The sequence below is a fragment of the Leptopilina heterotoma genome, unplaced genomic scaffold, assembly GCF_015476425.1.
Source record: "Leptopilina heterotoma isolate Lh14 unplaced genomic scaffold, ASM1547642v1 Lhet_111, whole genome shotgun sequence".
NCBI lineage: Eukaryota > Metazoa > Arthropoda > Insecta > Hymenoptera > Figitidae > Leptopilina > Leptopilina heterotoma.
Genome location: NW_025110830.1, coordinates 772,449 through 789,019, shown reverse-complemented (window position 1 = coordinate 789,019; position 16,571 = coordinate 772,449). Strand labels below are relative to the sequence as shown.

Genomic DNA, 16,571 nt, shown 5'->3' with positions numbered 1-16,571 from the left:
ATTGCATTGAAAGTAATTTAATTTTTATATAGAATTTTTTAAAAATATTTTGAAAATAATTAAATAATTTTTGGAGAATTTTTAAATTCTTGTTGAAATTTAATTTTATGGAAATTTTTGAAAATAATCATTTCTATCGTGCAATTATATTTAAATTGAATTAAAAATAATTTAATTCCGGCAAAAAATTTCAGTATTTCTAAAAATAATTGAATTGTATCGAAGAATTTATTAAAATTTTTAAAAAATTGAATTTCATGGAAATATTTTTAAATATTTGAATTCTTCCGAGGAATTCAATTAAAATTGTTGTGAAAATAATTGAATTCCTGCAAAGAATTTTACTAATTATAAAAATAATTGAAATCTTGTAAAGAATTTTACTATATTTATAAAAATAATTGAATTGTTTCGAAGGATTTAATAAATTTTTAGAAAATAATTGAATTCTTTCGGGAAATTTTATTAAAATTTTGTCAAAAATAATTGAATTTTTAAAAAAAATTTACTATTCATAAAAATAATTGAATTCTTGCGAAGAATTATATTAAAAATTTTAAAAAATATAAACAAGAATAATTAATTTTTTACTTAACAAGTGAACTTTTTAAATTTTGATAATTAAATTATTTAAAAAATAATTACATTAAAATGTTTTAAAGATTTTAATTTTTTAGAATTATTAAAATTTTCGAGAAATCGATCTTTTTCAAAATTTGTAATTGAAATTCTTCAAAAAATTAATTTTTTAATATTTTGCAAAAATTCCTTTAAAAAATTCAATTATTCTCAAAAAATTTTACTAAATTTCAATTATTTGCAAATTTATCAATTAAGTATTTAAAAAATGTATTATATTGCAAAAATTGTTTAAACATGTATTGTTAATAAACAATTTTTAATGAATTGTAAGAATTTTTTTATTCAAATTTTTAAAAATCAATTTAAATTTTTTCCGATTACGTATTTTCAATAATTTACCTAAATGAATTTAAAAAAAATAAAAGATTACAGTTATAATTAATTTTTATAAAAAATTGAATTTTTCTTTTTAAATAATTGAATTCTCGATGATTTTTCGGAAAATTATTAAAAATAGTTGATTTAGAGAAGAAGTTTAGTTAAAAATTCTGGAAACCAATTGAATTTTCATAGAAATACAGTTGCAATTTTTAAAAATAATTAAATTTCAAAGAATTTGAAAGTGAAATTTAAAATAAAAAATTTTAATTCTCGTCGAAATGTAAAATATACCTAATAAGTATTTAAATATTTATTGAACGAAATTCTCGAATTTTTGAGTAATTAAGTTTAGACATCAATTTTGTATCAATCAATTTTGTACCTTTAATTGACTAAAGTAACTTTTCTAGGACTGTTTTTTGAGAGAAATTTCTCAAACTTTTTTTCAAAAATTTTCTAAATCGAAAAGAGAATAAATAAATAAGAATTTAAATTTAAATTACATTTAAAAAAAAATAAGAATTTGAAAATGTAAATCGTAATCTGGAAATTTAATTGAGTTAAATATTTGTATATTTTAATTATTCTAAATAGAATAATAATTTATATTAATATTTTTTTCATCTAATTCAATAATAATTATTTCAAAATAGAATTTCGCAAAAAAAAAAACAGTTCTCAATTTGATTTCAAATGAGAAAATTTCAGTTGACAATTGTAAATATTTGGAGCCAACAAACCCTACAATTATTGAAGTGAATGAACTACCGAAACTCGACGAAAATTGCCCACGATTGATGTTCGTGAAGCGAATATGAATGTAATTCTCCAAAATCATTATTTGCCGATGAAGATTCACGGAAATATTATAATTGTAATTGTAACTGAATTTTATAATGAGAAAATTCAAGTACATAATGTAAATTATGATTAAATTAATTAGAAAAGAAATAGAAATATAAATAAAATTTACAAGTATACTAGTATAAATTTGCAAAAATTAAAGTTAAATTTACAATGTTTACAGTTTGTAAATAAATTTTTTATAAATCTTAATTTTTTTAAAACATAATAATTAGGAGCAAAAAAACACTGAAACTATTTCTAGTCACTCGATGTTTCTAACCACCAAGGAAATTGCTTGAAGAAATTGTAGACTCAAATTTTATGTTTCATATAATGATTACTGGTATTATGCTTCATACTAAGAAAACTACTACAAAATATAAAAACTAATTTCTTTTTTATGAAAATAGAATAAAAGTTAATGAAACCAAAACAATCAATTTTTTTCATATTTTTTTTTGAGAATGTAGGAAAATTTTTATTGAGTAAAAGATTAAAAGAAATCTCGTCTTCCTTTTAAATAATTATTTACATTTAGTAAATTATAAATAAACTTACAAAATAAAAAGATATTTCAATTATCATAATAAAAATATCAGTATTCATTTTTATTTTAAAGTTTTCTTATTCTTAAAAATAAAAAAAAAATATGAGAGAAAATATTTCTGAATCAATTTTAATTATAAAATTCGTAATTAATACGTCCACGAAATAATACTTGAAAATATCTTTCTTGGCAATGAATTTACTTTGTATAATTTACTTCTTATCAGTACCGCGAAAGATGCGGCAGTCATTGCACTTACGAACAATCAAAATTGAATCGCAGTTCTGAATTTAATTTCCCTCGTGATAAATTATTAATTAAATTTATAATAAAAAACAAATAGTAAATTTTACAAAAAATATTCTTACATTAAATATTTTGAAAAAAGAGGCAAAAAAATCAAGGAAACGTATCTAAACGTTAATTTTGTCTTTGAGTTTTAATTCATTCACTACATTGAAAGATAAAATCAATTTTGGGATTCCCCATTGCGAAAGATTGGTTTAGATTTTTAAAAAATTCCATTTCACAAAATAACTTGGATTTTAATTAATTCCTGATCAATTCGTCCTTAAAATACTTAAATTCGTATTTTCTGTATTAATTAAAAACTAATTTTTTTTTCTTTTAACATAAAATAAATTTTTCTGCAATTAATTTTTACCATAACATTGTGACATTTGTTTTTTAATTTCAGGTTCATCGTAGAAAAAGTCATTAATCATCAAGTGAGTGATGTGGCAAAACGTAAGTCCAGAAGTCGTCACACTCAGACGAAAATTTAGACAAGTCACGTAGGCCTCTCACCTTCAAAAATTTCACGTAAGGACTCTCTCCCGGATCGAGGGTGTGTAATTCGACCTCAAAGAATGTCTAAGACGAGCGAGATGAAAAATTCACGAATGCATTGTCCCCAGGAGCGGATTTAGAAGCAAAAAAGTTATTTCAGTTCAATATTTATCTATTCTGTAATTATAATTTTCAGAACTAAAAGATTGCCCACTTGAAATTGAATTAGAAATTCTAATTTTCAATTTTTCAAATTTCTTGACAAAATTTGAGAATTTTATTGAAATTTCTTCGCAACAATTCAATTATTTTCATAAATAATGAAACTCATAGCAGAATTTCAATTATTTTTAGTACAATTTTAATCGAATTTCTCGAAAAATGTAATTATTCTTAAAATTTTTATATTTCAAAAATTGGAAGAATTGTAATTCTAATTTTTAAAAATAATTAAATTTCAAAAGGTTTTACATTATAAAAGTATTTTTAAATTTTAATTCCCGCTGAGACAAATAAAATAACAAAAAGTTATTAAATTTTAAAAATTTTATTTAAAAATTCTAAATAAATGTGAAAATTAGTAATTAAACTTTTTTGAAAATATAGTTGAATTTCTGAAACAATTTTAAAAAATTAAAAAATATGAAATTTTCTCAAATTTCATTAAAATAAATTTTATATTTCAAAAAATTTTATTCTAAAAAAATTATGTTTTTGAAAAATTGTAATTAACATTTTTTATTAAGATAATTAATAATCTAAAGGCGAATAATTAGAAAAAATTGTAATTGAACTGAAAAATATTTAAATTCTAATACTTTTTGCATTTCTTTCAGGAAAGTGTAGCCGACCCTGGTAGGTAACCAGACACAGCATAGACAAGAGGTCGTAATGATATGAATCACCCAACATCGACCTGTCGCATCGCTTAGATATTCAACCTGTGCTCCTTTAGAAATTTAATTCGTTTCGTTCGCCGACAATCAATCAAAACCCCTTCATTTTTTCATCAATCTTCCACCGGAATCTTTCGAAGGCATTTAATTTGAACCCTTTTAAATTTTTCCCCCAAAGGCCGTTGCGAAATTCCCCTCTTCAAAAATAATTTCAATCGCACAATAATTAAATTCCTTACTAAAAAAATAACTTACAAGGAAAATCAAATCAAAATTTTTCCAAGTTTATTATAATTTATTATTATTAACTAGCAAACAATTATTTTCTAAAATTTTAATAAATCTTTCGAAACAATTGAATTATTTTTTAAATAGTAAAATCTTTGCAAAAATTCAATTATTTTCCAAAAAAATTTCACGAAAAAATTCAATTTTTTTTCTAAAATTTTAATAAATCCTTCGAAACATTTTATTTATAAATAGTAAAATTCATTGCAAACATTCAACTATTTTCAAAAATATTTCACGAAAGAATTCAATTTTTTTCTTAACTCGTTATAAAATTTGTTAAAAGAATTCAATTATTTTTTAAAAATTTTAATAAAATTCAACTGCGAATAGATTACCGAAATACAACGATTATTAATACAGAAGAAGATAGAGTTTTGATTGTTAAATAAATAGTTCTCATCAATTCCTTGTAGAAAATTGTAAACATTTGTTTGTAAGATAATTTTTCACACTTCATATTTTTGAATTTATTTTCTATTCATTTTATTTTTATTTGATTTTGTTTCTTTTTACAGTTTTCTCATTATTTTTGTCGAATTTCTCCCTTTCGGATACAAAGGACGAAGGGAAAGAGAAAGAGAGAGCTTCTGTTGACAAACTTATAAGAAAGACGATAAATGAGAAGAATGAAGGTGCGATCCAAAGTCACGAGACGTAACGCAATTTCTCGAATGGGAGGCAGGACCAGAAGTTGTAATTATACTTATCTTAGTGATATTCTTGGAACGGTTTGTTCGACCCCTCCTTGAGTTTACTGAGAACCAAGTGAGAGGAGGACGGATTGATTTCTTGGTGCTTGAGAATGGAAAAAGAAAGACGGATAAGAGAGGTAGACTGCAAGGAGCAGAAAAAGAGGAAAAGAGAAACGACGACGACGACGAAGACGAAGACGATGATGATGATAGAAATCTGAGGTGGGGACACAACTCTCTGAGGATGAAAGTTACATATATACATACAGAGAGAGGATTCTGATCGCAGAAGACAAAAGTCACGAATCCTCCTTGCTCCTTGACAAGCGCGAGCTTTGAAAATTTAATGTCATAAAGTAATTCATTACATTTTGTCTCTTGGTTTTGAAATCGTCTTTTTTCAAAGAGGGAAAATAACAATATGAAGAGAATTATTATTTTATTCATCGTTCTTGGATTTATTTCACTTGCCGTTAGCAAGCATCTCAAGTAAGATTTTTTACTAATTTTTTAATAATTTTTCAAAATTGAATTAATTTTAAAAAAATTGTTTATTTTTTAATAATTTTGGTGTGTTGATTTTACTTTTTCTGAAAAAGAAAAACTTGATTAATTTTATTCGATTTAGTGACAAAAATTTAGTATTTTTTCATAAAAGTTAATCACGAAATTTTGTAAGAATTCAATTATTTTCAAAAATCATCAAATTTTTCTCAGAAATTCAATTTTTAATGCGATTTTAATAAAATTTCTCGGAAAAAACAATTATTTTTAAAAAATTGGAATAAAATTTCGTTATCTGCAAGTTTTGAGCAATCTGAACAAAATATTTTTCACAAAAAATATTTTTCTAAATTATTGACTGTAGTAAAAATTAACAAACTTGAATTCAACACTTAAAAACTTGATAATTAATTTTTTCGTTAAGTGACTCAAACGTTTTGTAATAAAATTTGAATTTGAAAAAGAAATAAATACATTTCGTTCATTTGAATGATTTAAACATTGAGAACTTTAGAAACATAAAATTTTTCTATAGAATTCAATTATTTTTGGAAATTTCGACAAAAATTTTAATAAAATTCTTCGCAAAAATTCAATTTTTTCAAAAAATAATCAAATTCTTCGTAGGATTTGAATTATTTTCAATACAATTTTAATAAAATTTATAGAAAAAATTGAATTGTTTTTAAAAAATTTTAATTAAATTTCTCTAAAGTATTCAATTCTTATTGAAAATCGCAATAAAAATATCTTTATAAGAATTCAATTCTTTCCAATATAATATGTTTCATTAAATTCCTTAAAAATATTCAATTTTAAAGATTTTTATAAAAATCATTCAAGAAATAATTCAATTATCTTCAAAAATGTTAATAAAATTCTTCACAAGAATTTTATTATTTTCAGAAATAATATAATATTCGAAACAATTCAATTATTTTCATAAATACATAATAAAATTATTCGCAGAAAGTTAATTATTTTTAATGGAATTTCTCGAAAGAATTCAATTATTTTCATTAACAATAAATTAAATATTGTATGCAACTGTTTTTATGTTTTAGAATGTTAAATTAATTTTCCAAATTAATTATGGCTTTTATTTTAAAAAATATTTATTAATTAATTTCTGTAATTATTCAAATTTCAAAATTAAATATATTAAATTAGAATTTAATTAATTGTAAAATTAAAAAACATTAATTAACATTAATTAATTTTTAATTATCAAAACATTTAAAAAGAAAATTTGTCAAAAAAAAGTAGGAAACTATAAATATATTTAATTAATTATTAAAAATAATGTATTTATAGAAGAATTTTAGTTAAAAACACTATAAAAAATTGAATTTTAGAGAAGTTACAAATAATTACAGAAATTCAATTCCGGTAATCTGTTCGCAGTTTGAAGTTAGTTGTTGTTTGCTTTTTTGTTTCGTAGTTTTTTTAATAATAGCATTTCTTCGAAGAATATTTTTTATTTAGGAAAATAATTGAATTCTCGTGAAGAATTATGTTAAAATTTTTGATAATTATAATTAAATTCTTTTTGAAGAATTTCTTTGAATTTTTTTTAAATAATGGAATTTCTTTAAACATTTTTAAAATAATTGAATTTTATGAACAATTACTTTCAAGTTTTTAAAATAATCGTGTTTCTTAATAATTGATATTAAACATTTAATTGTTGAATTTTATTAAAATTTTTAGAAAATAATTGAATTCTTTTAAAAAAATTTATAACGAGTCAAGAAAAAAATTGAATTCTTTCGTGAAATTTTTTTTGAAAATAATTGAATTTTTGCAATGAATTTTACTATTATTAATATAATTGAATTGTTTTGAAGGATTTATTAAAATTTTAGAAAATAATTGAATTCTTTCAAGAAATGTTATTAAAATTGAATTAACAATAATTGAATTTTTGTAAAGAAATTTACTATTTATAAATAAAATATTTCGAAGGATTTATTAGAATTTTAGAAAATAATTGAATTCTTTTGAAATTTTTTAGTAGAACGAATTAAGAAAAATATTGAATTCTTTCGTGGAATTTTTTTGAAAATAATTGAATTGTTGCAAAGAATTTTACCTTTTTTGAATAATTTTACAATTAAAGGAATTCGTCGATAGAAATAATAGAACATTTTTTTGATTATCTAATTATGTTTAGAGTGAATCAGAATTTTTTTTTGTGGCCAGGGAAAAAATCAAAATTTTGTCTGAAAATCAGGGACAAAAAATATTATATTTTTGTGGTAATTCTAAAGATGAAAATTAATGTCTTTCTTTTTTATCTTTATATTACTTCTTCTCATTAATCGAGTGGAGAAAAAAAATTTTTTGATCAACTCTTTTTTCTCTTGATTTTACAGGGACAGCAGTTATTTGAATCACGTGCAATTGGTTCATGAATTTAGATGCTCCTTTCCTCAACCGCGTGCTGTTTCAGTGGAGGAATTGCTGACAGTTGGACCAAGTGCTGATGAAATTTTTTATCCGCCCTCGACAGTATTGGCTCGATGTGGAGGTTCCGGATGTTGTCCGATTAATCAAATTTGCGCTCCAGCTGAATCGAGAAATGTCAGTCTTGTTTTCATGGTAAAGCATGCAATTGATCGTCAAAGAGATCGACATCACGAGATCATACATGCCTTGGAACACACAAGATGCGAATGTGTGGATGAGAAACTTGTCGTTTCTTTGTAATTATTATTGCCTTAAAAATTTTCATTGCGCAAGAATAGATTTTATTCGCGAAAGCTGCTACTTTCTTCATCCAAAAGTAGAACGAGAATTTGTTCGATTAAAAACAGTTTAAAACTTTATCCGTCAGGAATTAAATATTTATTTCTAAAGTTTTAAACTTCTGACAAATATTTATAAACTCTACATTTTTTTAGTTTGTTTTTCTCTTTGTATTAATTTTTATTTGAATAACTTCATTTTTTTCGCTTTATTTAATTTATCATCAAAATTACAAAAATTCAAGTTTCATCTGTTTATTAACGTAAATAATCAACTATTTTTCAAATCTTTTTTTGTTTAGTGAATTGCAAAAAAATTTGAAATCACAAAAGAATGTAACGAACGAATTAATTAGAATTTACTTTTAAATAATCGGTTTTTCTGTATTATGAAACTTTGTAATTTTTCTCTTAGTATTTGCATATTATTATCATTTTTTTTCAATGAAAATAGTCGCTTGGGAATTACCTGACGGATAATTTCTGACGTAATTAAGTTCCTGAATTAATGTACTAGAATAATTAACCAAAGAATATTAAAATGTTTCTACTATATAAAAACAGATATTATTTATAATTATTTTCTGAAATCTTTATTTTCTTTTCATTTTTTTTACAAACTTTACAATTTTTACAATTTTAATACAATTGTAATAAATTTATTCACGATTTTAATAAATTTACATTCGATAAACACTAAATAAATAAATTTAACTAACTAATTAAATATTCTAGTGAAAAAATAAATTACTCATTAGATTTTCAGAAAAGAAAAGTTTTAAATTGTTTTCAAGAATGAAAAAACCCGTTTGAAAATTGGATTATGAAAGAAAATATATTGTGTAATATTGTAAGTTTATAATGATATATAAGGGAATGAAAATTCTATAAAAACAAAAGAAGAAAAACCATTTGGTAAAATTGCCTGTGATATTATTTAACTTTTTTTTCACTTACATTGTGTATATGGAAGTAAAAAAAGAATAAAATAAATTTTTGTTATACTTACTCATCACTTGTCTTCTTCTGCGAGTCTCGAATGACTTGCTTTTGCTTTGCTTTGTCAAGGGTCACAGAGCAAGGAAATTGAGCGTAAATTCTAGGGAAGAGTTTCTAATTCTCAAGCTTGAAACATTTTTTTGCGGCTACTAAATCGAGTTTAATGCTCTCGTTGTCCGGAGCTAGTTTCAAAGCGGCTTCCAATTCAGGAATACCATGTTGAGGAACTGATAATTTGCAGAGAGCTGCGCCTCTTCGTGCATGGCATCTGGCTCTTGATTCTCGATTGCCCTCACATTTTGGAATCATTAATTCCAAGCCCTGTAATTTTTTTTGTTATGTTAAATTTTAATTTTATTATATTTAATTTAATTTAACTATTGAATTTAATTTCATTTAAATTCATTACTTAGTTTATTTTATTATTATTATTTTATTTTATTATATTATATTCCATGAACATTTTTTACTTGTAATTAAATTTCCTATTTTTGAGACTCTTCTTACTTTTTTAAACGAAAATAATTCAAATTTTTACATTCTTTTCTTTTATTTAACGATTTAATTTGAGATTTTTCTATTTTTTTCCAAAGCAAAAGTAACTCAGGTTTTTAGATTCTTTTTCGTAATTTAACGATTTACATTACCGTTGAGCAATCTTCGGCACATTTGTGAAAATTCCCCAAAGCATAATGAGCCGCTGATCTATTAACATAAAGTGATGACATTTTTTCGCTCAATTTTATTCCATGCGAATATGCGCTAATGGCTCCAAGATAATTTTTTGCCTTGAAGAATTCACTGAAAAAAAATTGGATATAATAAAAAATTTATAAATGTAATTCATAAATAAAAAAAATAATAAATTTAACTAGTTATCAAGAATATTAATATTAAAATTAATTAAAACAGGATTGTCACAAATCAGACAATTTTAAGAAAAGTTCTGGGAAAATATTAAATTTTTAGAATTCATAAGAATTCTTGAAGAACGATAATAAAATTATTAATTAAGAATTACTTGATGAATAATTTGATTTTTAATTACAGAAAAATAATTAAATTTTACAACAGTTGCATTTACAATTTATATCAATATAATTGAATTTCAAAAGATTGAAATTAAATTGAAATTTTAGAAAATTTCAATAATTTTAATTGAAAATTCTGGAAAAGTTAATTTTTAAAAAATTGTTATTTAGATTTTTTTTAAATTTGTTGAATTTTTGAATATATACTTAGAAATATATTTAAAAGAAATTTTAAGTAAACTTTCCTTTCAATTTTTTTGAATAATTCAATTCTCAAAGAACTTTCTGAAAATTATTAAAAATAATTAAATTTAGAGAAGAATTTAAATAAAAAATTTATTAACATAATTGAAAATCGTATGAGTTACAGTAGAAATTTTTAGAAATATATTAAATTTCAAAAGGAACAAATTTAAAATTTTTAAAAATTAATATTTTCAATAACTTTTATTAAAAATTTGTAAAAACTTGGTTTTTTGAAAAAAGTTGGTTCAAATTTTTTAAATAATTTAACTCTCGAAGAATTTTCTAAAATTTAGTAAAAAATAATTGATTTAGAGAAGAATTTTATTTAAAAATTCCAGAAAATAATTAAGTTTTAAAAGAACTTACAATAGCAATTTTTGGAAATCATTCATATGGTTTGGAATTAGATATTTTTTTTGAACAATCGAAATTTTGTAAAATTGACTTGTAAACAAGAGATTTTCAGAATTATTTTTGTTAAACTTTATTTTTTTTTTCTTTGAAAAACTGAATTTATTTATTTATTTATTTAACAAATTTACGGGTCAAGCCCTTTCGTACAAAGTACTCTTACAATCTAAAGGCTGCAAACCACAACCTATTTTAATCAATAATAATTAGTTAGCCTGCACTAGGCAGTAATAGAATCAAAAATTTAATGTGAACTTACGCAATGTGGAGGTAAATCTTAAATAATTATTGTCAAAAAAATCAATAACATTAGAGACAGAATTAGCCAAAGAATTCTCTCGAAAATTATTAAAAATAATTGATTTAGAAAAGAATTTTAATTAAATATTCTAGAAAATACTTGAAACCTTTTGAAAATTATTAAAAATAATTTATTTAGAAGAATTTGAATAAAAAATTTATCAAAACAATTGAAAATCGTATTAGTTATAGTAGAAATTTTCAAAAATAATTAAATTTCAAAAGGCATGAAATTGAAATTTTTGAAAATTAAAATTTAGGATTTAATTTTCTTGAATTCGAGTAGAAAATAATAAATAAATAAACAATGAAGAAGTGTTTAAATTAAATTTAAAAAATACGAAAATTATTATATAAGATAACTTACTCTCCTTTATCTTTCAGCCATTGCGGATTTTGTTCCTCGGGGCGAAGATCTTCGGAAACAAATCCAGTTTGTCGTCTTGCTTTCGCCTGTTTTTCTAGCCACTAAAAAGAAATTTTTTTCATTTTTAATATTTTTATAATGATTTGATTTCTCTTATTAAATTTATTTTATTTCTTTATTCTTTTATTGAATTGAAAGAATATACTTCTTGCTCCTCGAGATGAGAGCTCTCCCTTGCAGGTGTTGGGAACGCTCGTTCGGTAAATGAAACTTTAATTGTCCCGCATTTTCTTGGAAGTGGAATAGATTTATTCGGATCATTGAAAATGTCATTTGTCTTCACGGATCTTCTGTCAATGAATCTTTGAATTAGTACACGTTTCCTATCTCTCTCCTTCTGCAGTTCAATTTCTTCTTTCCTTTTGGAAAATTTTTTCAAATCCTTCTCACTCATCTCTTTTATTAAACAACTTTTCGAATCATTAAAATGATTTTTATCCTCGAAATCTGAATCTGAATCCTCGGTGTCTTCTTTTTTGTTGTTGTCAAGTTCTTTATTATTATTCTTAGTAAGAGAATCGTCTGTATTTTTCACTTCCTCTTTCTGCTTCATTCCATCTTTTACTATTTTAGTTATTTTCCCATCGACTGATTCTTCAATTTCCACTTCTTTCCTTGGATTCTGTGGTTTTCTATTTGCATCAGTTGGTTCTTTATTGCAGGATTTCTCATTAGGAGGTTCGTCGAACCACTTTAATGGAGATCTTAAAATGTACAAAGAATTTAAAACAATTAAAATTTAGTTTATTAGTTTTTACTTTTATTTATTAAATAAAAAAGTATAGAAATATAATTTAAAATGTAATTCTTTTTCTCTTTCGTTATTCTATTGTTAAATCAATTTCTACTATAAAAATTAAAAAAATAAATAAGTACAAGTGAAAAATAAAGAAAAATTACTAATTTAGAAAAATATTGCAATTTAATTGACAGAATTAGCTACTTTTGTATTTTATTTTTAAAGTACTTTTTCGGATTTTGAAAGTTCTGAAATTAATTGTGTATTTAAAGTATTGACACCTGTATTCTTTTCGATTTTCCTGCTTTATGCCAGTAATGCCTTCGAAGATGGGTTTTTCATGTTTCAATCTCCATTCTTCAAGTTCTCTCATAGCTTCTTTTCTGTGAGAATCACGAATTCTTTCTATTTTGTTTAAATCCAAAGTGTCGAGATCGATTTGATGTTTTACTGCTTGCCTCTGAATATGCTGTCGTTTCTCTGTAAAATATTTTTTCTTTTAAAGAAAAGTATCTTTATTAATTAAATTATTAATATTACAACTACTTTTTTCTTATATTTTTGATATAAATAAAATTAATTCTGATATAAATACAAGTTTGATATTTATAAATAAAAAACAAACCACTTTTAGCTTTTGCTTTCTGTTCGGCAGCTAATTGAGAATATTCATGAGCAATTTTTCTGCATTCGCGTTTCACTTCTTTGCTGAGATTTTCCAATTCAAGTTTTGGCCATTGAAGATCCGCCTCGTTTTTCCTTAAAGTAATGATCATTTCTTTTTGAGTATAAGTGCACTCGCTTTCTTCCTCATTAACAACTTCCCAAAGAAACAATTCGAAAATATAAGGTGGATAACTTGCCTGAAAAAAAAAATATAAAAGAATTAATTCGAAAAATTAATTTTTTCAACAATTTCCATTAATTACCAATTCTTTTAATTGTGATTAAAAATTACCTTTACATATTTGTTGGTTGTGAAGAAATCGATTTTTCCTGGATTACCAAAAAGCTCCACATTGATAATAATATTCGTATCTGTTTGACGCCATTCGTAATTTTTTATAACTATCGACGGCATTTTCTTTCCTTCAATTTATTCTTTCATCCACATTTATTTGTTTCACTTCAACAATTATTTTTACTTCTTTGTTTATAGAAGATTTCGAGATATTGATTAAACTTCAAGTTATCACCATAGCAACGCACTAAATAATTTGAAAGAATATTTCAGAATATTTTCTTAAATTTATAGAAAATAAAATTGAGAAACACTTTTTAATTTCTAAACTTTGAAGAAATGAGGACAGAGGCAGAAATAAAAATCAGATTTAACGTATGAATTGTTTATAATTAAAATGTTCAAGAGTATTTGTAGTGACAATACTTTTTTGTAAATATTATTGTTAAAAAGCTGCCAAGTAACCGCGCATCTTAACTTCGTTGAAACAATCATCTGTTTTAACGTTACTCAATAAATGCTTGACAATATTAAAAACAAAAAAAAAATAGTGCAAAAAAAAACAACATTTCGCAGTATCGAAATTTTAACAAACGTGTCTCCCTATTAAAAAAAACAACATTTAAAAAACAGAAGTTTTACAATTAAAACAAAAATTTAAATAAACATAAGATCATTCCATCTCAATAAAACACAATTTTAATATTACATTCTCTAAAACTTCAATAAAAAAAAATGACAACAAACGTGCATTGGAAAATGTTAATTTATAGTTTCTATCATCAATTCTTCAATTGAAATTCTCAAGAGTTGATCCATGTTTAAATATGACATTTACACATCTAAAATCTTCGTTGAAAAATCGACTATAAAACTTATTACATTAAAATCAGTCAGTTTTTATCAATTGCCTTCTCACTTTAAATCAATCGGACAAATGCAACGCGAATCGTAATTCTATTCAATTTGATAAAAACGTCACTTGTCGAAAAGAGAACCACAATTTTCATTTTGCGGCTTTTCCTTCTTCCTGGCAACAAATAAAAAAAGTATCAAGTACTTAGTTTTTTTTCTTTTTTCTTTTTTTGAAGAAATCATATTTTATACCATTCTCATTAGAAAAATGGAGGACTTTGTCAACATTTTGAATTATCTGGCTAAATACAATACGAAGTAAATATGACACTACCGTTTACAGGTTCTTTCAGTTTTTTTTCTTTTTTTTTTCTTCTTTTAAAGTGATAATTGTAGTATTATCAACATGCACTGTACGAACTTATGTACAAAGTGTTTTTTCTTTTTACTTTACTATAAATTTTTTTTTTTATGTTTTTGAGATTATTTCTTACGTACTATAGATTTCTTTGAAATCGATTGATTTAAACACTTTGCAACGTCGAGAAATTATTTTGGATACAAATATATGTACGCATTCTAAATTCTCAACTATTTTTTTTTCTTACTTCATATTTCTTATACTTTGACAATTTTTTTTCGTACTTTCTCTTAATTAAATAAAAAATTGTACACAACAAATTTTTGCATATCCCACACACACACACACTAAGTTTCTATACTAGAAAATATTTTTGCAAATATTCTTTTCTACTAGATTAATCTCTTAATCGACGATGTAATCCAATAGACTTGAGGATTTTAGAGAAACTTTGAAAAATTACAACTATTAAATTCATGTTTTATTAAATTCGACAATTACAGGCTTCGCACTCGATAATTAATTTTTAAAAAAGTAGCTTCAAGCCTGAAAAAAGTAGTAAAAAAGTAGTTTTTGAAAAATTAAGTTTGACGACAAAAAAACTCGTTCTAAACGATTCACGAAAATTAAAAAAATTTGATTCTGCATTTTTTTCTAATTTCCATCAAAATAATTTCAAACCTAAATTTTTCAGAATTTAATAATTTTACAAATTTTAATTCAAAATTCTTTAAAAGTACGATTAAATTTAAAGAATAATTTCTAAAAGTAGAAAAAAATTTATTAAAATATATAATTTATTTTAATTGAATTTTCAAAAATTTCCAAATAATTGGAAATATAATTTAATCATTTTTAAATTATTTACGAGAATTTATTCATCTTCAAACAAATTAATTACAATTTTTCAAAACAATGTTTCATAATTTCCAAATTAAATTACACTCTAAACTTGAATATTTTTTGTTAAATAAATATTTTAATATTTATATATATTTTTCCACAAGAATTTAAATATTTAAAATAATTAATGTTCTTTTTGAAATTTAACAATTTCTAAAAATTACAAGTGTAATTCTTCAAAAAATTCAATAATTTTTGTTGTTGAAATTTTCAAATAAAATTATTCAAAACTTTAATCATTTCGTAAGAAAATAATAATTAATAATTTATTTAAAAATAAAAAATTTAATATTATTACAGTTTTACAACAATTAAAATTTTCAAAGATTTAAATTCAAAAAAATCTTTTGAAATTCAATTATTTCTAAAAATTCACGCTTTAATGCTTTTAATATTCAATTATTACCTAAAATTTTAACTGAAATTAATTTTTAAATCAATTCTAATTAGAAAATTCAAGGAGAATCCAATTATTTATATGTAAAAATAAATAATTTAATTGACTGTTTCTTAAAATTGAATTCTTATGAAGAATTTTATAAAAAATTTTTTAAATAATTGAATTCTCCCGAAGAATGATTTTTTAAATTGTATTAAAAATAATTAAAATTCTGCGATAATAATTCATGAAAATAATTAAATTCTTGGTAAAAATTTTACAAAAATTTGTTGGAATAATTGATTTTGATCGCAAAATTGTACAAAAATTGTATTTTAAATTCTAATAGAATTCCTGTGAAATTTTTTATTTATGAAAATATAATTGAATTTCTGCGAAGGATTTTACAAAATTTTTTTAAACAATTCGTTTTTATTCGAAAAAATTTAATGAAAATTGTATTTTAAATAAATGAATTTCTGTAAAAAATTTATTAATTGAATGTTTTCGAAGAATTTTATTAAAATTCTTTTAAATAGTTAATTTTTTGGGGGAAATTTTATTAAAATAGTAGATGTTGAAAGTAATTGAATTCCAAAAAATATTTTGAAAATAATTAAATTGTTTCTTAGAATTTCATAGAAATTCTTGAGAATAATTTTTTTATTTCAACTTTAACGAATT

The 16,571-nt window shown here is 22.5% G+C and overlaps 2 protein-coding genes across 2 annotated transcripts; one reads left to right on the top strand and one right to left on the bottom strand.

The window, feature by feature from the left end:
* The first annotated feature begins 4,741 nt into the window (after positions 1–4,741).
* On the top strand, positions 4,742–8,711 carry LOC122504707. Its single transcript, XM_043615916.1, has 2 exons — positions 4,742–5,513; positions 7,904–8,711. Exons 1-2 carry the CDS (start codon positions 5,446–5,448, stop codon positions 8,235–8,237), a joined length of 402 nt encoding a protein of 133 aa, XP_043471851.1. The 5' UTR covers positions 4,742–5,445; the 3' UTR covers positions 8,238–8,711.
* On the bottom strand, positions 8,046–15,198 carry LOC122504683 (dynein axonemal assembly factor 4-like). The gene is made up of 8 exons (XM_043615892.1): positions 13,387–15,198; positions 13,054–13,291; positions 12,710–12,908; positions 11,835–12,393; positions 11,630–11,730; positions 9,922–10,075; positions 9,285–9,595; positions 8,046–8,182 (listed from the first exon to the last, which is right to left on the bottom strand). Exons 1-7 carry the CDS (start codon positions 13,507–13,509, stop codon positions 9,389–9,391), a joined length of 1,581 nt encoding a protein of 526 aa, XP_043471827.1. The 5' UTR covers positions 13,510–15,198; the 3' UTR covers positions 8,046–8,182; positions 9,285–9,388.
* Between the last annotated feature and the right edge of the window lie 1,373 nt (positions 15,199–16,571).